Source organism: Anolis sagrei, chromosome 5 (genome assembly GCF_037176765.1).
Source record: "Anolis sagrei isolate rAnoSag1 chromosome 5, rAnoSag1.mat, whole genome shotgun sequence".
Lineage (NCBI taxonomy): Eukaryota > Metazoa > Chordata > Lepidosauria > Squamata > Dactyloidae > Anolis > Anolis sagrei.
The window spans coordinates 57,784,782-57,809,405 of NC_090025.1; the positions used below are offsets into that span (position 1 = coordinate 57,784,782).

Sequence of the window (24,624 nt, forward strand, 5' to 3'; positions counted from 1 at the left end):
AAACAAGAATAGAGAAAGTGCAAAAGTATGGGAATCTCTAATGGAATAAGTAAAATCAGGTGTTTCAGACATCCTTATAAGTGGAAAACCTCCCAAGTTTGGTCCAGCATATGGTTTTATGGAAGCTAATCATCCTATAATCAAAATATTTCCACTGCCACATCCCCGAAGTTCTCAAAAAAGAACGTATTGCTGCTCATCAAGGTTGTAGAACCACTGCTAAGTATTAGGTGAGCTCTGCAACCTAGACCATTTACATTATTGTAATTTTAAGCAAATAATTTCCTTTTAAAAAGCTATACTTGGACTGGGTCAATGTACTAAGCAGAAAAAACATTGCAAAAGACCTCAGAGTACAAAAGAATATGCACTCTGGATGAATAAGAATATTTTCATTCTTCACCCATTTACCCCCATTTAAAAAAATAAAATGATGGAAGTTTGCAGTTTCAGATGTATAGTCATATCAACAGATCATGAAGTAGTCCTTCCCTTTCTAAATGGAGAATGTCGCATCACTCCAGTCAGATAACTAGTCAATCAATTTCAATATTGTTTACCATGAAATAAACAGCAGTTCTCCAGGATTTCCCCCACAACACTTGGAGATTTAAGGTGCCTTGTATTCTGGACCCATTGTGTACAACCCTGTGTGTCTATCCAATTAAGTGTAAAATGTATAAAGAGAAAAGGCAACACCAGAATTAAAGGTAAAGGTTTCCCCTGAAATTAAGTCTAGTCGAGTCCAACTCTGGAGGATGGTACTCATTTCTATTTCTATGCAGAAGAGTCGGCATTGTCCATAGACACCTCCTAGGTCATGTGGCCAGCATGACTGTATGGCGTTACGTTACCTTCCCACTGGAGAATACCTATTAATCTACTCACATTTGCATGTTTCCAAACTGTTAGGTTGGCAGAAGCTGGGGCTAATGATGGGAGCTCACCCCATTCCATGGATTTGAACTGCCAACCTTTCAGTCAGCAAGTTCTGCAGCTCAGCAGTTTAACCCGCTGCACCACCACAGCCCCCAGTACACTAGAATTAGGTATGAAGAATCTGGTGAAGTTAACCCATTTGGTACTAAATGTGTAATGTAAATCTGCAGACAGAACAATTATGGCATAACAAAGCTGATGAAAGAATGAATAATTCAAGGAGATATTAAGGTGAAACAGTTTTATTCCTGCTTCTGTGCAAATGCTTCCACAGAAAAATAAATGTATTGTAAAAGCCAAATGCTATGGATTAGAAAAGCCTCCTTAATGTATCCAGTGACACAAAAAACAATATCCGCAAGGTATCTGTCCTCTCTGGAAATGTCATTTCATATCTTCTGAGTTACATGAGAATACTTTACTGTTCCTCTGGGGTATTTCTACTGAGCAACAAAAAGCAGCCTCTATGCTAAAGGAATTACTCCAGTGACTTTGTATAATGATTTTATTCAATAAAGTGCTCTGCCTAAGCATTGAAAACATTGATAATCTAGAAATAAAGTGTACAGGATAATGTATTGCATACATATGGTCACAGGAACAATATGAATTTCTGTCTACACTTTTTAAATGTTGCAAAGCTCTATCAATGCCATCTAGCTCATTTCTAATTCACAAAAAACCTCGAACACTCAAATAAAACTGACACACTTCTTAAGCTAATGCTACAAATCTTTGTTAAGGGAACCCACAGAGGCCCCTAAGGATATTTTGTTGCCAGTACCACTGATTTCCTCCTGAATGCTCTTCCTTCAAAGGCCCATTTCATTTAAGCAAGATATATGCTCTAATGCAGTGCTTTTCAACCTTCCTAATGCCGTGACCCCTTAATACAGTTCCTCAAGTTGTAGTGACCCCCAACCATAAAATTATTTCTGTTGCTACTTCATAACAGTAATTTTGCTACTGTTATGAATTGTAATGCAAATATCTGATATGTAGGGTGTATTTTCATTCAATGAACCAAATCTGGCACAAATACCCGATATGCCCAAAATTGAATACTGGTGAGGTTTGGGTGGGGGGGGGGGGTTAATTTTGTCATTTGGGAGCTGTAGTTGCTGGGATTTATAGTTCACCCAGAATCAAAGAGCATTCTGAACTCCACCAATGACAGAATTGAACCAAACTTAGCACACAGAACTCCCATGACCAACAGAAAATACTGGAAAGGTTTGGTGGGCACTGACCTTGAGTTTTGGAGTTGTAGTTTATCTATATCCAGAGGGCACTGTGGACTCAAACAATTATGGATCTGGACCAAACTTAGCATGGATGCTTTATATGCCCAAATGTAAAACACTGGTGAATTTTGGGAAAAATAGATCTTGACATTTGGAAGTTGCAGTTGCTGGGATTTATAATTCACCTACAAAGAGCATTCTGAACCCCACCAATGACAGAATTGGGCCAAATTTCCCACACAGAACCAGCATGAATAACAGAAAATACTGTGTTTTCTGATGGTCTTTGGCGACCCCTCTAACACCCCCTCACAACACCCCAAGGTGTCTTGACTCCCAGGTTGAGAAACAGTGCTCTAATGTAACTTGTTCACAAATAGATAGTGAGTTTGCACCTTGCTTAAAGCACAAAAATTGTGCTTTTAAAGAGTTTAACTACTAGACATTTCAATACTATGCAACCAAATTCCAGTGCCATGATTGGCAACATAGTAAAGCCTTCCATGGGTTCTGGGAAGATACCTTGTGATAGATGATACATTTATCACTTTGTGGTAGATGATAAATGCAGGAAAGGGGAAAACCTCAGTATATTGAAGCCCTATAGTCTGCAATGAATTTTAAAATGAAATAGAGAAGTATATAGTAAAGCTTAATCCAACTGTCTGCTTTGTGCTTTAAATGCAAATTTCCAAGTAGCACCTAGAACTGTTGGAATGAAGACACAAACAATGTTAGAGCCACATTTTTGACAGTACAGAATTCAGCTGCCATCTCAATCTGTCTCCATGTTTCAGTAAATCAAGAAAGCCATGTTTGTTGGAAGCTACAGATTAAATTTAGGCTGACTGTGCATTAAGCATAGAATAAAGGAGTAAAGAAGATGCTACTTCCTCAGAACTCTTCCATATCATTTATAATTCACAAGAATTGACAAATGCACTCACCAAGTTGTCACTGAAAAACAGTTTATTAAAAAGTCTGGCAGGAACTCTTCCCCCTTTTCAAACTACAGACATCACACTGTCCTAGGAAAGCGGAGAGAGCTGCCAAGTTTTTTGAATGTTACTCTAAGGTTGAATGAGACAAAGACAAAGATGTAACTAACCCAAATTGTAGGGAATAAAGAAGACTGGCATTAGTGCTTACACTCATACTAGCACTCTGAGGTTCTAGAAGGACCTCCAAAGTACAGAGACATGACATAAACAAAATCTCATCCATTGGAGAAGAACAACTTTTTTGCAGGTTGTCAAGCTATCAAAATTTTGGAGATGCCTCAGATTGCTGATACTATCAATAGTGTCAGACAAAGAAATGGATCCATAAAAAATAAAGGCTGTTATTCCTAAAAAAGAAAACCCTGTAGTTTATTGATGCATCTGTATCTCAGAAATAAATTCAATAGTTTTAAAAGTCAATGTTTCAAAATATGTTTTTCGACTACTGTGTCTTTGTACTAATTAGTTCTGTGGTCGACAATAATAAAGTCAAAATTCTATTGGTTAAAAAACAAAAATGTAGTTTTACTGTATATATTTGAGTATAAGCCTAGCTTTTCAAACCCTTTTTAAGGCTGAAAAAGTTCCCTTCGGCTTATACTTGAGTCAAGGTTATTTATTATTTTAGTTATTAGTATTATTTTATTGCATTTATTATTTTACACTATATTATTATTATATTTACATTATTTTGTTATTATTATTATTATTATTATTATTATTATTTTATCCTATTTCTTATTTTTATTATATTTGTTATTTTACACTATTCTTATTACATTTATTATTTTACTCTTTATTATTATTACATTTATTATTTTACTTTATTACTGTTATTATTACATTTATTATTTTACTCTTTTTATTATTATTGGAAGGATACAAAAGCACATTTACAATGAAGAATAACGGTTTAATCAGAGTTGGACCACTGGAATATTTAGTTTTATGTAAATATTCAAAAACATTGAACATATGGATGCCTCAATTAATGTAATTTTATTGGTATCTATTTTTTATTTTGGAATTGACCAGAAGCTGCTGCATTTCTTACTCTCGGCTGATAGTCGAGTCAATACATTTTTCCAGTTTTTTGTGGTAAAATTATGTGTCTCAGCTTATATTCAGGTTGGCTTATACTCGAGTATATATGGTATGTTAGGCAATTTTAGTAAGTCCATACAATCTCTTGAATGCATAGATTTACTAAATTTATCTAACACATTTTTGTACCATTGTTAATACAAGACCAATCTAATGTTCCCATGCTATATTCTGTCTTCTGTGAGAAAAAAAGAAAAATTCACTGCAATATAAATTGAATAAAGGAATGTTTATAACTTATTTACTTTAAATAGCTTATTGTGGCAGTTTTGCTGACATGTTAACAGTAAGAATATAGGTGGGAAGACTGCCATGCAGGATAATAATTTCACACAAAAATCTTAGTGAAGTTAGCAAGGGAAGTGCCTCACAAAGAGCCTGTTGTGGTACCATAATTGTCCTGTTTCATTACTACCTCAAATTAGATCATAGAGCACAGACATGTTTATTTGCATATTTAAAAAGCAACGCCAAATAGTCTATCAGTTGTGTGCTGTGTTAACATTACACAGGAACAAGCAAAAGAGAATATAAAATCTTAAATATTATCTTCTGTACATCTACATTCAGTGAAGAAACTATTCACTCAAAAAACAGAGATTCAACTTCCTCAAATGTGGTACTCCCCCCAGTCTTCTATTGTACAAATGGACATCATGAGACAGTCTAACACAGACATGGACAACTTTTTTTTGCTTTGGGGCCGCATTGCAGGCCCCACCAGAAGAGCCATGCTGGGAGGAAGGATGGAAGGGCACATGCTGGGTGTAGCAGCCCTGGGAGGGGAAGGACCCAGGAGAGGGTGGGACCAGGAGGAGGGAGAACAGGGCCCGGGTCATCCTCAGGTTGTCCTCCTGGCATATCGACGGGACTGCTCACCACATCCTTATGTTGGGAGGAAGGCGTGACATGAGGTGACTGCCCCAATCCTCCTCCCCATCATCGGGCTGTCCTCGTGGTATCATGCTGGGAGGAGGATGAGATAGGCAGCAGCTAAGAGTGCTCCAAAGGGTTCTCAGCCACCTGGTGCCTTCCTCAAACCACCCTCCGGGCACAAAGACAGGGTTGATTGCACTGTCCTTATGTCGAGAGGAGAGTGAGAAATGCAGTGGATGAGAGGGCTCCAGAGGGCTCTCAACCACTGCATGCCTTCCTCCTATGGCAGGCTGCCATGTCCTTATGCCAAGAGGACAGGAAAAATTAGAAGGACCACCCAGGCCTTAGTTTGCCCACTCCTGGTCTAAAAGTGTATATCAAAATTAAGAAATAAATTGATTGATTAAATTGGATATATAACTGTAATACATATATTTAAAATATACGTATTTTAAATCTTAGTAATGTTTTAAAGGACATATACCCAATGTATGCTTTGAAAATATAGCATTTCTCTGAAATATTAGCAACCACTCAAATATATATTTCCCAATCAAGCTAAAATACACTAGACTGATGCTGCTACCTTCACAGAAATTGTAAGCAGTAATAGGTCATACCATACTTAAATCCAGCAAATCCAAGCTTACTTAGACATGGGAGAGATTAGTGTTATGACAATGAAAATTTTAAAAGGAATTATTTATTTATTTTCCGCTAACGATTTCATAGGAAGGATGGGCCTCCACAGCAAGTATAACAAGTCATTTAAGAGCAAATGCACCAAGTAATTATTTAGATTTTTAAAAAGGTAATTGGTCTAGAGAAGATTTAAGCTAATATAAGAAGTACTTTATTACACAACAACACAAAATGGTTCACATGTGCTAAAAGCCCACCTCAAAAACACACACACAATATCTTAATCCATACTTAGACTAAAATGTTTTGAGGTGGGCTTTTAGCACATGTGCCTTGAACAAAAAACAAACAAAGTTGTTAGAAGAAGTTCTAAAAGCTGATCCAAAAAGCAAGACTATGATTAGGAAATGGAAGAAGAGTATAACATGGCGAACGATCTTCCATTCTCTAATCCTGAATAGCTGACATTGTTCTTTTCCTTCCTCTACCTACATCTGCCAAAACAAAATTCTGATCCAGCCCTTGCTTTCTTATCCATGTTTTCCTTACCATGACAAAGGGGAAAATGTATAGATCATGTTTTTTAAAGTGTGTATTACATGCATGTGGTATGTGTGAAGGGAAATTCATGAACATTGTTGAAATATTACTTTGGTCCTTATGTTTTTTCAGTATGTCCATATTAGGGAGGAAATAAACTTTTGTAAGTAAAAGCAGTCTTCTATAACTATCCCATGAGGCATGGAATCATAAAATCATAGAATCATAGAGTTGGAAGAGACCTGTTGGGCCATCCAATCCAACCCCCTGCCAAGAAGCAGGAAAATTGCATTCCAAAGCACCCCGAACAGATGGCCATTCTAAGTCTCTGCTTAAAAGCCACCAAAGAAGAAGCCTCCACCACACTCCGGGGCAGAGAGTTCCACTGTTGAACAGTTCTCACAGTCAGGAAGTTCTTCCTAATGTTCAGAGGGAATCTCATTTCTTGTAGTTTGAAGTCATTGTTCCATGTCCTAGTCTCCAGGGCAGCAGAAAACAAGCTTACTCCCTCCTCCCTATGACTTCCTCTCACATATTTATACATGATCATCATGTGTTCTCTCAGCCTTTTCTTCTTCAGTCTAAACATGCACAGCTCTCCAAGCCGCTCCTCATAGGGCCTGTTCTCCAGACCCCTGATCATTTAAGTCAGCCACCTCTGGACACATTCCAGCTTGTCAACATCAACTGTGCTGCCTGGAATTGGACACAGTATTCCAGGTGTGGTCTAACCAATGCAGAACAGAGGGGTAGCATGACTTCCTTGGATCTAGACACTAGACTCCTATTGATCCAGGCCAAAATCCTGTTGGCTTTTTTTGCCGTCACATCACATTGTTGGCTCATGTTCAACTTGTTGTCCATGAGGACTCCAAGATCTTTTTCACACAACCTGCTCTCGAGCCAGGCGCCCCCCATTACGTATCTTTGAATTTTGTTTTTTGTGCCTAAGTGGAGTATCTTGCATTTGTCACTGCTGAACTTCATTTTGTTAGTTTTGGCCCATTTCTCTAATCTGTTAAGATCATTTTGAATTTTGCTCCTGTCTTCTGGAGTATTGGCTATCCCTCCCAATTTGGTGTCATCTAGAAGGCATGATGAAGTTTGCAGACAACATGAATGGCAAAACTACACATGATGCTTGTATCATGGGAGTATAACACAAAAGGCAAGCAAACCAGCACTGTACAGCACTGTAGCTGGACCATCACAAAATGCTGTGCACATGCCACTGCCAGTCTGTCTCCTTCCCAGGAATAGAAGTCTTCTTATACCGATGGGCAAAACTCACAAATACCTCACAATCCTGCAACTTTCTTGTAACCCTTGTAGCCTTGGTGCAATGCCATCAGTAAAGTGACTTCAAGGGATGGGGTTCTCCTCCTCTCCCATTCTACCCCTTACCCTGATATTCCTGAGCTGTTTGTTTTGTAGTTATTTAATATTACACACACACACTCTCTATATAATAATTGATGCTACTACAAAATTACAGAGCAGCCAAAGTGAAAGAAAACAGGGTTGAGAGGATATCTCAAGACCACAGACTGGCAAATTGATGCACTTGCATGCATGAAGAGAAGTTTGATAATGAAGGTACTCATCCTGACATCTATCCACTATGATTGTACAACTGCCAAGGAATAGTGGCTCCATAAAGTCCACAGTTTCCCCCTTGTGAAATTGGTTTACAATAAATAAAGAACCAATATGAACACCTGGGCCAGACTGAAATTATGAAAATAAGAGGCATTTAAACCAGAATCTTCTCATCTGCAATCAATTAAGGATTCATTCTGGTAGGTAACTGCAGGTGAGAGGAAAACAAGGATAAATCCCAGGTCCCATCTAAACTGTAGGTTTATATAGTGAAGTCGACGCATTAAATATTTTTTTTTATCTCCGAGTCTATACCATATAGGGTAGTTTCAAACTATATTAGGTGGCTGTGCAGCTAAGGCCCAAGTCTGGAATGGGAAATACTCAACAATGGCTTGTTCTGTGTAATTTTCCTGCTCTTGTTCAAACCCATTTGTACTGGTTGTCAACTTTTTAAACACAAAATTAACATTACATAGGTACATTGCGTGATAATCATTAACAACTCCCTTGGCTCATACAGCTTTTCTAGACAGCCCTAAAATAAAAATTTATGTTTTAACATTGAGTTTTCAATCCATGGCCCTTAGGGCATTTCCAGACGGGGTCATAATATAGGTTTAAAAGAGAGAGAAAAAAGAACCCCTGGGACCTCAGTGCAGATCTCCACACAGACATGCTGGTCCCGAGATTTCTTCCTCCCACCATCCTGACTGGCCTCTCCTCTGTGTCTCAGGATAAAATGGAGGGTAGACAGGGCATATCCGCTGGAATATTTTATTTTTAAATGATTATGCATTGATCCGTATATGTGCATATTTGCATATCCCAATGGAATTAATACAAACATATTCGCATATATGCATATACTGATCGGCGCATAATGAATAGAATAAAAAATACTTCCACCGGACTTCCCCTTTCCCAAATTATTTATTAAAGCTCTGTCTAATATTATATGGTGTAAAATCAAGATTTTCAGAGAGTTCTAATGGCTCTCCATTCGTGCTTCCTTTAAATCAGCAGTACGTCTGCTTGACAGCCCAATCAACTGATCAGCTGGAGAATTCTCCACAGGGGAGAGGGAAGGAAGAAAACATAATTTTTGAAATGCAGGGTCACACAGACATATGAAGATATGCATATTTTAGCCAGAAACGGGATAACAGGGGACCTTTTTAATCTGCGCTTTCCCTTCTTTGCAGTAATTCAATGAGCATTTAGCACGGACGTTATCTAGTACACTTTTTAAAAATGGAAACTCTCGTGTCTAAGACACTGTCTGGATGGGCACTGATTGTTTGACATTTCCTAGAAGTTATATTTATAAATTTAAACGTGTTCCAATTCCCTTTGCAAGGGTCATGGGGAAAGGGTGAGATAGCTAAGAAGTTACTTCTTTTTTTCAGCCAAGTAATGAAATACAAATAAAATTAAGAACATTTCATTTTTACTATGTATAAGCAACTTATTCAAGTGATAGCTCTTTTTTTCTGTTGATATTGGCATAACTTCTTACCTTGATCAAAAGGTCTAGATGGACTCCATGTGCGAAAATAATCATCCTGTAGCAGAAAAAGAAAATATGCATTTAATACGCAGAAAGAAGTATAAATACATGCAGAAGAAAAAAGGCCTAGAATTACATAAGGAATATACAAACCTCAACTTCCTGCAAAGGGCACGCAGCAAAAAAAGAAAGAAACACAAACAAGAAAAAGATATAATTATCATATGGACATACTAATTGCAGGGAACAGAAAGATCTTTGCTAACAAAGAAAAGAGCAACAAGCAGCCAACCCACAAAGCATATGTATTACCTGATTTCAGTATTTCATCCAGCCTTAACTTTCTCCACATAAATGATCATCATATCAATAAGGTTCCCTCATTTCCAACATTTTAGGCAACTGTTAGTGAATCTATTGAGTACAAATCCTGTGGTAAGATGTTCTAAATGGTATAATTAAAAGACCATAATATCATCCTTAGTATCAGGTATATCACCATCAACTGGAACAGACTTTCTTGTAGTTTCCTGATTCATTCTAAATTTTCTATTCACATAATAGATTTTCAGATTATCTTTATTCTGCCAGGAAAAGCAAAGTAAGTATGGCTCTTACAAATAACAGGTTGGATAGTTATTCTCAGAGAAGACGTATTAACATCAATGCAATTTAACTCAAGAATGATTCCAATGAGTTTACTCTTTATATTATTAAGCTTGGATCCAGTCCTATTTTGAAACATTTGCTCTGTGTTAATATTCACAATAAACTCTCAATTTATTGTCAAGGGCTTTCACAGGCGAAATCACAGGGGTGTTGTGTGGTTTCATTTATATCAGTAGTTCCCAACCTTTTTCTGACCGAGGACCACTTTGACCAGGGACCAATCTCTAACATCAGTACCAAAAGGGTTACAAATCAGTTTTTCCTCAACTTTAGATTCAATTTGGTTATTTGGGGTGCTGATTCAGAAAACTGCATTGGACAGACCTCATCTGCACTAGTTTCTGATACAGAACATATGCCATCCAGTAGTTGCCATCTGCTCACCCACAAAAAGCCATATTTAATAAGCCTCGGCACAATAAGAGGGTTTTGCAAGACCAGTTGCTCTAGTTGCAATGGTGTAGTAACAGTGAGGTTGCAGACCATATTTTAGTTCTTGTGGACCACTAGTGGGGCATGAACCACAGATTGGGAACCACTGTTTTATATGTATCTTTGATAAAAATTGATTTTAACCTGTGTATTTGTGCTATTTTTGCAATGTGTATGTGTTTTAATTATTCTGTAACTTGCCTTGAGCCAAAAGGACAGTGAACAGAAGGTCCATTTTTGCCTGCCTTAGACAGCTGAGTCTTGTGGTAGTCACAAAGGTGAACCAACTTCATATTCCTAACTACCATGCATCTCACAGTGGTGGAACCATGTGAAATAGTCTGAACCAGAGTCACATAGAGATTGATAGGAGATTAGTTTTCTAGCAATTCATAAGGCATATGGAGGATTCCAAGACAGGAAAACCTGCCCCATATCCATCACTGTTGCTCATTCATGTCTAGCATGAGCCCTCTATGCTATGCTTCTTCCTTCAGTTCCCTCCCCCCCCCCCCATTTTAAATCTAAAGGTTGGGTCCAAAGTCTCCTTTTGCAGGAAGGATATGAAACAGACCTGCTTTCAAACATGCATCCATAAAACCCATAATTTGTACTCTCAACTAAATGTATATGGAAATTTTGAGTAGACTCTGATTAGCTGTGAAATTTGGCATTTAACTGTTAAATATAATCACTGTTGTACACTATATTAGACATTTGCTGCAATATTATATCGGAACTGCAGTTGTCTTGTGTCAAAATGAAACAAAAATCTTTAGCCGCATCATTGCTCTTTAATTGCTTTACAGTACTTAAACATTAGATTAGAATGTCGTAGTGTAATGCTTTCTGGCTAAACTAGTAGGAAATATTTCGTCTGAGGCAGCACCAGAAACATAACACTCTTCTCAGGAATCAGGACTCAAAGTACCACATATCCAAACAGAGCCTCTCAACATCAATCCTTCAAGCGTTTGCACTTCTGGAAAACACAGGAGTATTGAAAATAAGAAATACTCAAGAAAAAGAACTCTACTGTGTGAAACACTTTTGCATTCTACATGGACCCATGTGAATTCTGTCCAGTACATTTACCCATAACAGAACTTCAACATTGATTGTTATGACTACTTGAGTGGAGGGGAGGTGGTAATGTCTAAAATTTTCTAAAATTATTTCACATTAAATATGTGCATCTTTGGTAATTGTTGGATTGCTAGAGAATTTTTTCAAGTATCAGAGATTGTAGCTGTAAGAGATCAGGACTATAGAATGCACATTCTTCTTTTCAATTGAATATGCAAAACAAGTATTAGAAAATTCAAAAGCAAGTTTGTATATAATAGTATTTGTACTGAAGACAGATACAAATATTTGTACTGAAGATAGTGTAACTCATGGGGACAATGGACATGGCCTTCTCAAAGGTGGCCTCTCGGCTATAAAACTCCCTCCCCAATGAAATCAGGTCTGCTCCCTCCCTCCTAGCCTTCAGGAGGAAAGTAAAAACAGCTTTGGGTTCAGGCTTTCAGAGTATGGTGTAGTGTAATAACAGATTTCGAATATGTGCAATGACTACGGAACGTCTTTGGACTACAATTATGGATGGTGTTATTTATACTGAATGTAACATTTCGAAACATTTTATATGCTTAATATGTATTAATTTTAATTTTAATGTTACTGGGATTGTATGTGTTTTTAAGGCACTGAATAATTTCCTATATGTAAGCTGCTTTAAGTCTTCTTCAGAGTAGAGAAAGGCGGGGTATAAATAGGGTAAATAGATAAATAAAACATTATTTTAATTCTGTATCTTGTGATATCAGAGTAATGATGTGTGGTGTTAAATTATTCATTCCCCCCAAAAAAAGAATAAACAATGTTATCAATTTTCTCCCTGCCATCAGACATCTTCAATATATATGTAGTTTTTGAACAGATCTCACATTTTTATTGTGGAAGTTTTCGCAATAAAGGGGCTGTCTAGATCCGCCCATAGTCAGTACTTGGATAGGAGACCATCAATGAATACCAGGTGTTAAAGGCAGTATTTCCGAGGAAAGAACTGGTAAAACCACCTCCTTGCCTAAGAAACTCTATGATATTCATGGGGTCACTATAAATCGACAGATGATGTGAAGACACATAGACTTGAACATCATTAAGTGATCAAAAGATTCTACTGATGTAGCTACACATGAATGTGTATTTTATAAAACTTTAAAAAGAGGTATTTTTTAAAAAATATATTCAACTTAAGATACACACACACATTACATGTCCATGATCCTATGCACTTTCCCATCATTTCTCTTCTTTCTTTTTCCTTTTTCCACTATAACAATATTTTCAAGATCCTTTTTCTTTCTATTGAGATTTATGTTTTCATACACAGTAAAAAAATCAAACATAGTGGTGGTTTTCATTCTCTTGAAAGAAAATAATAAACACTATTGTTTATCACTAAAGTAGTAGATGTGTATTTTTCCAATATGTCCTTTTAACATATTTAACATGTATTTCCTATCTACTATTGCAAATACTAATGCATGGCAACATGTTTCACAGGGATTCATTTTGCACTTTGAGCTGTAAAATGCTCGATGTTTCCACAACACAGCACAGCTATTCCTTAAGGTGATTAGGCAAGGGTCACATTCTTGCTTGTCACATGCCAAATCTTTAAATTCCAATTCATTTCCCAAAAAGTTGGACTACTGGGACTTAAGGGCACTAAACGGTGTTAATACTCTAATATTCAGATGACTATTCATGTGGATGAAGGAACTGTTCCCTTGAGAATGAGAAGGAAAATTAAAACTCTTCAAGATATTCCCATCTTGACCATTTTTCCTTAACAGACTAAACATTATTTTGTTTTATAACTTCCCAGTTTCTCATCATATTTAAATCTTTATATTTAAATCTAATTCTAGCTAATAAGGTTCTCTACATATTGATTCAAAAAAAGAACACACACTACAAGTGTACACATTAAATAAATAAATAAATAAATAATCTATACATGTAATACTAGAAATCAAGTGCTCCACTTTTCACCCACATAATCAAAAATAGGTCATTATCAAAGTCCTATTGCTGTAGCAAATTAAAGCAGCAGATATATGTAGTCTAATTCTGAGGAATGAAACATAGGGTTCTCTTGGAACAATATTTAAGTAGTTTCAAACCTATTTAGGGAAGATCCAAGTCAAGTGCAATGATTGGTTAATGAACACTGGAATGGAACAATGGATGACGAATCTGGAACATGTTTTTGATGACGAGATGACAGTGAATGGGTATTGTAGTAACTGTTTATTAATTGTGTAATGTGTTAGGTTGTTAACTGTTTCTGAACTGTTTCTGTAGCACTGAATTTTTGCTGTTCGTATTTGTTGTGAACCGCTGTGAGTCGCCTTCGGGCTGAGAACAGCGGTATATAAGTAAGGTAAATAAATAAATAAATAATAAATAAATAAATGGACATTGTAATAGCCGTTAAACACAGTATCTCAGAACGTTAAGGTTATCTGGCATCTTCAATGTATAAGCGTTTATGATCAGGTATGCATCCAGACAGCCCCTTAAAAGCAGGAGCTCCCACGTTTTCATGTGGGGCATCCAAACTATGCCCCCTGTAAAAGCAAATGCATTTAGCACAAAGCAGGAAACTCCTGCTTTGTGCCAAATTAATTTGTCAGCTGGAAAGACCTGAGTCTTTCAGAAGACCCAGGTCTTTCCAGCTGCGGGCTCTGTGTAGATGGAGACTGGGGATTGTGTTTCATGACTTCCAGTGTCCATCTACACAGTTGTCTCAGGTTTCTTTGGCTCCTGGAGCCCAAAAAATCCAAGATAGCCCCATCTCCTCCCAAAAAACCCCAGAAAAGCATTTGCAAAAGAAAATAACTTACATGGCCACCATTCCCTCTTCTCCAGAATTATCGTGGCATGTAGAAATGACACGCCAGGAGAAGGGGGGAGGGAAATTGCTCCTGCCCCCCTTTCTTCTGGCATATCATTTTTACCTGCCGGGAGAGCTCCAGAGAAGGGGGAATGGTGGCCAAGTAAGTAATTTTATGTTTTAATGTCTTTTCTGGGGGTTTTGTTTAGTGTCCCAGTGCCGGAAAGTCCAGCAAGGTCTTAATATTACCTAAATTCAATTGTTACTTCCAACTAGAGTACTGGCCCACACTTTGATTGATTGTTATGATAGATAGCCGGCCCGCAGGTTCCACTGCTTTTTAGGAATTTTATGGTTTTCAAATGTTTGTGATTTTATCGATGAGATTTTTATATGCTGTTGATTGTACTTGTGTCATTATGTTTGTGCTTATGTATTGCTGTCTGCGTATGGCACTTGGAGTGCTTCTGTGAGCTGCCCCAAGTCCCTTTGGTGGTGGAGTACAAATAATGATGATGATGATGATGATGATGATGATTATTATTATTATTATTATTGTTCTATTGATTACACAGGCACTTTAAAATTGGGCAAGAAAGAATTAACATAACTCCATGACATAGTCTCTTCTTACCACCAACACAGGACAAGGCCGCTTAACATGGTTTTACTCCATTAAAGTCAGGAAATGCTCAAGTGCTTTTTTTGTGATCCTGTTGCTATTGTTGCAGCAGCTGCACAACTCCAAAGAGTCCCTGGATATCTCTGAGTAGTAGGCCTGGGCGGTTTCGTTTCGTTAATTCGTAATTCGTTAATAATTCGTTAATTTTTCCAATTACAAAACGATAACGAACCATTCTGGAGCAATCATTAAAAAAACGAATTTTTAAACACGTTTTGTAAATGCTTCGTATTTCGTTATTGTATTCGTTTCGTTATTGTTCTGAGGTCGTTTCGTTATTATTTCCGCATGTCTGGGCCAGTTTTATGGTTTAATTAGTGAAAAAAATATATAATATCACACCAACAGTCAAGAACAGAGGGAGAGGGAAGCTTCAGAAGTTTTTGGAGGTTTTTTAGCGTATTTCGCGGTCGCGTCCGCCATTAACGAATCGATTCGTTATTGTTTCGGAAATCGATTCGTTAATTTTTTACCATTTACGAAATTTCGTAAATATCGAACTTTTTAAAAGGAAAATTTCGTAATTATTTTAAATATCAAAAAAAAAAACCCCAAATACAAATCGATTTTAGAAACAAATTTTTGCGTTGTTACCCAGGCCTACTGAGTAGCAATGCTACTGTGACAATAGGGACAAGATCATTGTATGAGTGGCTATGCAGTGAAGCTGAACCAGGTCCAGCTGTGTGGCACAGTCCGGACTCCGTCCCTTCACCACAGGGGACAGAGGTAAACAGAGAAGTGATCCCCAAGGCTGGTGCAGAGTACTACACTCCACACTAGCCCCACTGTTTTCTCGTTTGTTTTTTTCCATAGAGGACTGAACAACATCATTCAGTTATCGATATTTGAGAGATCACTGTATAAAGAAGTTATGAACAAACAATAAATTGATTACCATGCCTCATATGAACAGAGCTCTAGTATTTTCCAAAGAGAACTACTAAACACCATTTCACAGTTAAAGAAAAGTGAAAAATTGCTGCATAAAGAACTTACACACTAACAACAAATCCATTACCTTGCCTCCGGTGGACAGATCTCTAGTATGCATGTCATGTATAAATATATAATGAGCAGAAAAACAACAGCCAGATTGAAAAGAGAAAACTATAATGCAAAGCAATAAAATTGCAAGGATATGGTTCATGATATAATAGCAGCTTTTATTGCATTTATATAGGTAAGCAGAGCAGATGATTAATAGCATTTCACTTTGTCTTTGTTTTTATCTTTAGCATTATCATAATTTATTTCTGGCCTAGTTGGAACTCAAAAGTTATAATGGAATAAATTATTTGCATCTACAAGGTTCACAAAATGCATATCACTCATAATGCAGTCTGTTGTAATGCACTGCATTTGCTAAAAATGCTTGCGTCCAGGCTGTGCATCTTAGAAATAATAATTTAAAAATCTCTCTGATCTCATAGACACAATAAAAATATGAAGAAGAGAAAGGCCATCACCCCTTACAGCAACAAAAGTTGCAGTTCGGTGTTTATTTTAACACAAAGTACAAACATATCAAAAGATTCCTACTTTGCGCAACATTCCTGGAAACAAACTACCTGCAGACCTTTGTTTTATGTATGTATCATAAAACCAACAAAATAGGAAGGCCCTTACCACCATCACCCTGAAATCAATTTTATTTATTTATAGAACCCACACAATTTTGAAACACAATTCCTTCTTTAGTTTTTTTAGGAGCTTATTTACTCTCCCCACAAATGTGTAACAATGAGCTCTTGTTCTTTTTCCTCTGCTATAACATACTAAACTGTTTTTATCTAGGTAGGTAACCTTCTAAAGAGTCCTTGAAAAGGTAGCTGTGTTTCCAAACTCTACTAATCAATTTATATATGTGCGCGCACACACACACACACAATACACAGACATGAAGAGTTGAGTGTTATTTTACAAAAGGGATTCGTTCATCCATTTGTACAGAATGATCAAAACTTAAAAATCTGGCTTTGGAGCTAGATATAATTCTAAGCAAATTTTTAAAAACAGTTTGTTTCATAGGCATGAATTACAAATATAGATAGGAATTCAGTTCCCTGTTGCACTTACATTTATGCTAATTGGATGCTACTTTTTTTAAAAAAAATGATGTGTCCATTCATGTATTTTAGAACTAAATCTAATTTAGAACCATTCCTCATTACAAAATGGAAACTGCTCCATTCGGTTGTGTAACTCAACAGTAATAATTTTGGCAACTCCAAATTCATTATTATGTGTTCAGTGAGGAATAATCAATCCTAATTAATGATTGTAAAGTAAAATATATTGCCTTGACATAGCTTCATAATGATGAAAATAGTGTTTTAATATAATTTTATTGTGTATAAGTAATATACAGAATGCAAAAGAAAGCCCAAAAAAAGCAAACACACATAATACAGATATGTTATTCCACCAAACCCATCCACCCATTCTGCCCACCCATGAACCACCACCCATGACTTCTGACACCAGTGTTTTTATGAAACAACATCTCATAAAACCTATGCTTATCTTTGCTTTAATAAATTCCCCTTGTTGTTACTTTAAAGTCTACTTTTGTCTTCCTTTATAAATATCCAAATGCAAGCCTCCATTTTCTAGCAAAATCTTCATTATTTCCTCCCTGAATACTATTGGAGAACTTAGCCATCTGGGTATACTCTAATAGTTTTCCATTCCAGTCCTTTGTAAGTAACTCTTTTTTTCCCTTTCATGATTTTGCTATTGTTAATCTCACAGAAAAAAATGTATTGACAAATTTCTATAATAATAATAATAATAACAACTACTACTACTACTACTACTACTACTACACAAATACCATCTGCCTGTGACAAAGAACTGGTGGGATCACAAGCCAGAAAAAGTTACAGAGAATGAACATGTCAAACTACTCTGGGACTTCTCTGGGATTCAGACAGACAGAGGTTTGGAGCACAATACTCCTGACCTCACAATCATGTTAAAAAAGTATGGATTGTCGATGTTGCAATCCCACGATATGAGGATTTAAAGATCGAACTGCAAAGACTCTGGCACAAACCAGTAAAGGTGGTCCCAGTGATGATCGGCACACTGGGTGCAGTGCCTAAAGACCTTGGCCTGCACTTGACACAATCAACGCTGACAAGATTACCATCCGCCAGCTGCAAAAGGCCACATTACTTGGATATGCATGCATTATTCGCCGATACATCACACAGTCCTAAACACTTGGGAAGTGTCTGACATGTGATCCAACACAACAGCCAGCAGAGTGTCTGCCGTGGACTCATCTTGTTGTGTTTAAAATAATAATAATAATAACAACAACAACAATTTATTTGTAACCCGCCTTATCTCCCCGAAGAGCAGTTTCTAATGAGTAACAAAATCTACATCTTCTTTAATAGTTCTTTCACAAAATAATCCTAAAATACATATTTATGGTGTTTTCTTAACCTTTTAGTAATCATTTTGTTTCTTTAATCACCTTTTTTTATTGTGTGTAAACCGCTGTGAGTCGCCTTCGGGCTGAGAACTGCGGTATACAAGCAAAGTAAATAAATAAATAAATAAATAATTTTCCCAAAAACATTGTATCAACCTACAAGTCCACCAAGCATGGAAGAAGGTACCTTTCTGTATTTTGCATCTCCAACTTGAAAACAGAGTACTGAAAAAACTTTTAATGGCTTTATATACTGTACTCATGTTTTAAAAGTGGTTTTAGTGTTTTAAACACTTTATTTTGTTTCCATCACAGGTTTTCACATATGAAATTATTTTAAGAATTTGTAAGAGCAGAAATAAAACCCAACTTTTAAAAACTAATTTGGCTCTTTGCATTAGAACAGATCATCACTGATGTGTAACTGACTACAAGAACACCACATGTAGAGAGAACAGATGCCACAAAACAAAACATTCCCATGTGTTTTGAAAACTTGACTAGATTATTAAACCTTTTAATCAACAAAAGGAATTGTGCACCAAATAGTATTTGGCAACTAAAAACAAATACCATAGCAACACCTTAGATTTCTTTAAATGGCTGCATAATATCCATTATGTAAGGGCAATAAATCAATAACTATTTTAAAAATAAGAAGCATGAAAGGAGAAACAGCAGGCAAATCTGCAAAGTTGTGGGAGAACAGTAAAGAAAACATTGTTAGCTGTTGAGGGTAGGATGGCAATACACCTGTTTGCCTAAATGTATTCCTTGTGCAACATCACAAGTTTCATCTCCTACACATTCAAAAGCCTGGGAAATATGATGCGAATAGAAGACATTACAAATAACGTAATAAAGAAGATGCTAAAGAAGAGTAAAGGAAGATGAAGCATTCTAGTAGATGAAATCGAAAATCCAGCAACCAGCATTAAAACATTTTTTTTCAAAACAAATGCCAAATTTTTCATAAACATTTGCCCTGAATACCCTTTAAAGATTGGTGACCCATTTCATCATGATTGGGACATGCCTTGGGCCAATTTAGGTCCTTTTTTAAAAACAAAATGTGGACAGGCTATCACAGGTCACATTTCAATGTAACATTTTTTTCGGATATACCACAGCAGCCCTTTTGTCTTGGCTTCTGTTTATGCTCCCTGACAGTACAGTTATGTTGTATGTTGTTAACTGCATTATTCCTTTAAATGGTGAATCACTTTGAGTACCAATAATGGAGAGAAAGCAGGATATAAATATGAGGGATATCTGGAAAGTAAGGTTACAAGATTTTTCAAAAAATACAAAGAATGAATATATTTTAATAAAACGTACATGGATTATAAGATAGGTATTACATTATCTTTCCACATAATCAGCATTCAATTCAATATATGTTGTCATCTGTGGGAGAAGTTTTTTATGAATGTGTCATAGAAGTCTCCTGCTGGAGGAAGCAGTAGCAACAGAGACAGAGCAAGGAGTGGGCGGCGGAGGCAGAGGTGTGGCTGAGGCTGCCTCTTGGCTAAAGGGGCTCCTCAAGCTGAGCCCCTCGATGACCGAACCAACATGCTGCTGTCAGAGTGAGGAGGAGGAGGTGGAACTGGTGCTTTAGGGAACTCCTGCTGAGCAGGTTCTGCCACCGCCTCCTCTTCCTCTTTCCTCCTCCTCCCCTGGTGGCATCCTCAAGCATGTTCTGCCTGCCTTTCAGCGCCCATTTCCCACTTGCATGGTCTCATCGGAGGAGGAGACAGCAGTAGAAGCTGCTTGGCAGTGGTTCCTCCCCGTCACCCTCCTCCTCACTCCAGCAGCAGCATGTTGGGTCAGGTGAACTTGGTTGTTGGGGGGCTCAGCTCAGGGAGCCCCTCCAGCCAAGAGGGATCCTCGGCCTTGCCTTTACCGCCCGCTCCCAGCTCCATCTCTGTTGCTGCTGCTTCCTTCAGCAGGAGACTTCAATGACACAGGCATAAAAAACTCATCTCACGGATGACAACATGTATTGAACTCAATGCCGATTATGTGGAAAAATAATGCAATACCTATCCTATAATCTATGTTTTATTTATATTCATTTTTGGATTTTTTAAAAAAGTCTTGTAAACTTACTTTCCGGTCAACTCTCGTATAACGATGATGATGATGATAATAATAATTCTATCAAGATGTGAGGAAAAAGTTTTAACAGTTCGTGTCCTAAAAAACGAAGTTCATGTGGGTTTTTTTTCCTTGTCCAAACCTTAACTTATCTAATAACTTATTTTTAAAAAATATGTGCAGGTGATTTTAAATGCTTTATAACAACAAAGTGACTGTACATTGAAGAAAATTCCAGCACTGCTAAGAAGCAGAACAGCCTTTGCACATTCCAATTTCTAGATCACTTACTCTGGCATGACCTTAATTTTCTTGGGCAGGTTGTTTTCATCCCCAGAGAAAATGTCCTCTGTTATGGAATCTGCCTGTATCTTTTGTTATGAACATTGAAGCACAGAATCTAATTCAATTTCTTTTCCAGTGTCTTCCTTTCTGGTTAATAAATTACTCATTGTGCGAATGTGTCATCTCATCAGTGATAAGTGAAAAAAGAGACTAATGAGACTACTTACCTTCATGAATATAATGAGATGCAGCAAGAAAGAGTGGCCAGGCTACAGCTGCTTATCTGTGCCAATTTTAAAAGGCTTGTCAAAAATGCATCCTCCTGACTGTGACCAATGATTCCACTGAACACAGCAGGCCCTAGAGAGGAGGAAAAATTGCTTACCTGTAACTGTAGGCCTTCAAGTGGTCATCTGTGAATTCACAGAAATGAGGTTATCTGTGCTTTGCAGTGCTTCATTTGGAAACTCCTGGAGCTATTACATAAGCCTTTCAACACTAACCCACACATGGTCTATGAGTCACAGTAACATGTTTCCCACCTAAGCCCTCAGTTCCATAGATGCCAAAGCAGCAGCATCCAAGGGTAGAATTTTATGGGTTCAGTTAGAGGTAAGCAACATCTTTTCTTCTTCTTCAGAATCTCTGTGACTCATACAAATAGGAAGAGTGCAACTAACCACAGGAGGTGATAGTGTCATGTCAGCCAGAAAAATAATACAACTCTCCGAAAGCAGCATCAGTTCCAGGTCACACATCTAACCTGCAGTACAAAATAAAAGTAGTGGGCTGTGTCCAAGTAGCTGCCTTACAGACATTGTTCAGAGGAACATCTCTCAAAAAACAGTAGATACTGTCACAGTTTGGTGGGTATGACTTCATGGGCAAGATGAACTGTGGAAACCACCCACTTGGCAAAATATTTTGAAGATAATGGTAGCCCCTTTCTCTTTGAAAAATAACAACTGTAGTGCCTTTGAGAGTTTCAGAAAGTTGCAGTCCTGTCAGCATAGAAGGCAAGTGTTCCTCTAACATCAAGACAATCTAACATTGGACATTCTAAATCCAAGATAGGATCCTGTATTATGCCTTCATTAATTTGAAAAGAGGACACTATGATTGGAAGGAAGGCAATATCTGGTCTGAGAATGACCTTATCATGATGGAACTGTGGGTAAAGGTGATCTGTTCTGAGATAATTCTGTTCTTCCTCTCAGCTGGCTGATGAGATTGTTACAATAAGGCCAGTCTTCCAGATAAGCAAACAGATTTCACAGAACATCATCATGGAAAGGTTTCCTGGAGAACTGTGATAATAGTAGATCCAAATCTCATTGAGATGTTGGACTGAAACCAGAAGAAATATCCCTTCAAAAGCCTTGAGACTTGAAAACATGAAGGCCTACTCATAAAATCGAGATCTGCAGAAAAGACTACTATGTAGCACTTTCAGAAATTTCTATACATGGTGCATTTGAGCTTGTTACAAGGAAAGCCCCAGTGATTGCTCACTTTGGACCACTCACACACATACTGCTTACAAAGTTGCCAGGGAAAAAGGTGCCAAGCCCAGATCAAAGGAGTGAAATGTGAGTTCTTCATGCCTAGGAACATTCCTTTTGCACTGTTTGTGTGTGGTATGTACAAAGCAAGCTAAGGGAGTGGGGGGGGGGGGGGAGGCACTAAGTCCAGATCAGGCCATGAGGGATGGGTTTGTTGACAGAGCAAAACATCAGTTCTTCTTGCCTAAGGAGGCTCTGGTAGATCAGTGGCCTCTAACTGAAACAAACCCCTCTTTACTATTTTTTTTACAATCAAGTCACTTCTAAAATGTATGTGATAGTAGAACCAGTACTTTTAAAAAAAAAAAGGATCCAAATGAGTAACGAATTGAAGAGGCCAGAAAACGAGATCTCATACTTTATTTTGCCTGGGAATGGTTGGGAAATGATATTTCATACATATAATGCCTGAGAATGATTGGAGTTCAACCATATGGGAGCTATCATACTGGGAAAGACCACTATATGGACTTTGCAATGCATGTAGGGAAAATCTAGGTTGAGAGAAGGCAACTTTGAAAAAGGAAACAAAAGCAAAATATATTCCCCCAAATCATCAGTGACAACTTCCATGCCATTTTCTTAATCAGTGGTTCTCAACCTGTGGGTCACTAGATGTTTTGGCCTTCAACTCTCAGAAATTCTAACTGCTGGTAAACTGGCTGGGATTTCTGGGAGTTGTAGGCCAAAACACCTGAGGACCCGCAGGCTGAGAACAACTGCTCTAAATCCTTTAAATGCTTTTCAAATCTAATATTTCAAGCTCTAGTTTAACAGTACTAGAATTAACAACCAAAGCTGGCTCTCAGTATCCATGAATTCTTCATCCACAGAGTCAGTCATCCATGGCTTGAAAATCTTCCAAAAGCCCCAAAAGCCAACTTTGATCTTGCCATTTTATATAAGGGGCACCATTTTACTGTGCAAATTTATATAACAGAACTTATATAACAGAACTTCGACTGACCAGGAGTGCCTCTGTCTTGTCTGGATTCAACTTCAATTTGTTCACCCTCATCCAGTCCGACACAGCAGCCAAGCACCGGTTCAGGACCTGAACAGCCTCCTTAGAAGTAGGTGGAAAGGAGTGATAGAGTTGGACATCATCTGCGTACAGATAACACCGCACCCCGAAACTCCGGATGATCTCTCCCAACGGCTTCATGTAGATGTTAAACAACATGGGGGACAGTATTGAACCCTGCGGGACCCCACAAGACAAAGGTTGTGAGGACGAGCAGCTGTCCCCCATCAACACCTTCTGGGTACGACCCTCTAGGAAGGACCCGAGCCACTGTAAAACAGTGCCACCAAGGCCCATTCCCGCGAGGCGTCTCAGAAGGATACCGTGGTCGACGGTATCGAAGGCCGCTGAGAGATCCAGCAGGACCAACAGGGACACACTCCCCCTGTCGAGCTCTCTGCGGAGATCATCCACTAAGGCGACCAGGGCTGTCTCGGTACCATGTCCCGGCCTAAAGCCAGACTGTGCCGGATCCAGATAATCAGTGTCTACCAAGAATACCTGGAGTTGTGAGGCCACCACACGTTCCAGGACTTTGCTCAAAAAGGGAAGATTGGAAACAGGCCGATAGTTGACGAATTGAGTGGGGTCTAGTGATGGTTTTTTCAACAGCGGTTTTATTACAGCTTGTTTTAAGCTGGCTGGAATATTGCCTTCCCGAAGGGAGGCATTAACCACCACCTCCACCCACTCGGCCAATCCCCCTCTGGCCTCCTTTAGAAGCCAGGATGGGCAGGGGTCTAGGATGCATGTGGTAGCTCTCATTCCTCCAAGTATCTTGTCCACATCCTCGGGTTTCACCAATTGAAATGAATCCATCAAAATCGGACAAGCAGATGCTCGTGTTACATCCTCAGAGACTGCCGTTAACGTGGTATCCAGGCCAGAGCGGATCAAAGCGACTTTGTCCGCAAAGAACCGAGCAAATGCTTCACAGCGGGCCGTCGAGTTGTCAGGGTTCCCATCCAGAGTGGTGGGGTTCAATAGCCCTCTGACAACTCGAAACAACTCCGCCGGACGGTTCTTTGCGGACGCAATATTGGCCGCAAAGAAAGCTTTCTTTGCC

At 38.1% G+C, this 24,624-nt stretch overlaps 1 protein-coding gene across 1 annotated transcript in view; it reads right to left on the reverse strand.

Annotated features, from left to right (window-relative positions):
* Positions 1-24,624, reverse strand: part of SPOCK3 (SPARC (osteonectin), cwcv and kazal like domains proteoglycan 3) — a 150,788-nt gene that overhangs the window by 78,810 nt on the left and 47,354 nt on the right. Inside the window, exon 3 of the mRNA XM_060778741.2 lies at positions 9,465-9,510. Coding sequence (XP_060634724.1) covers positions 9,465-9,510 — 46 coding nt within the window. The remainder of the gene's footprint in view (positions 1-9,464; positions 9,511-24,624) is intronic.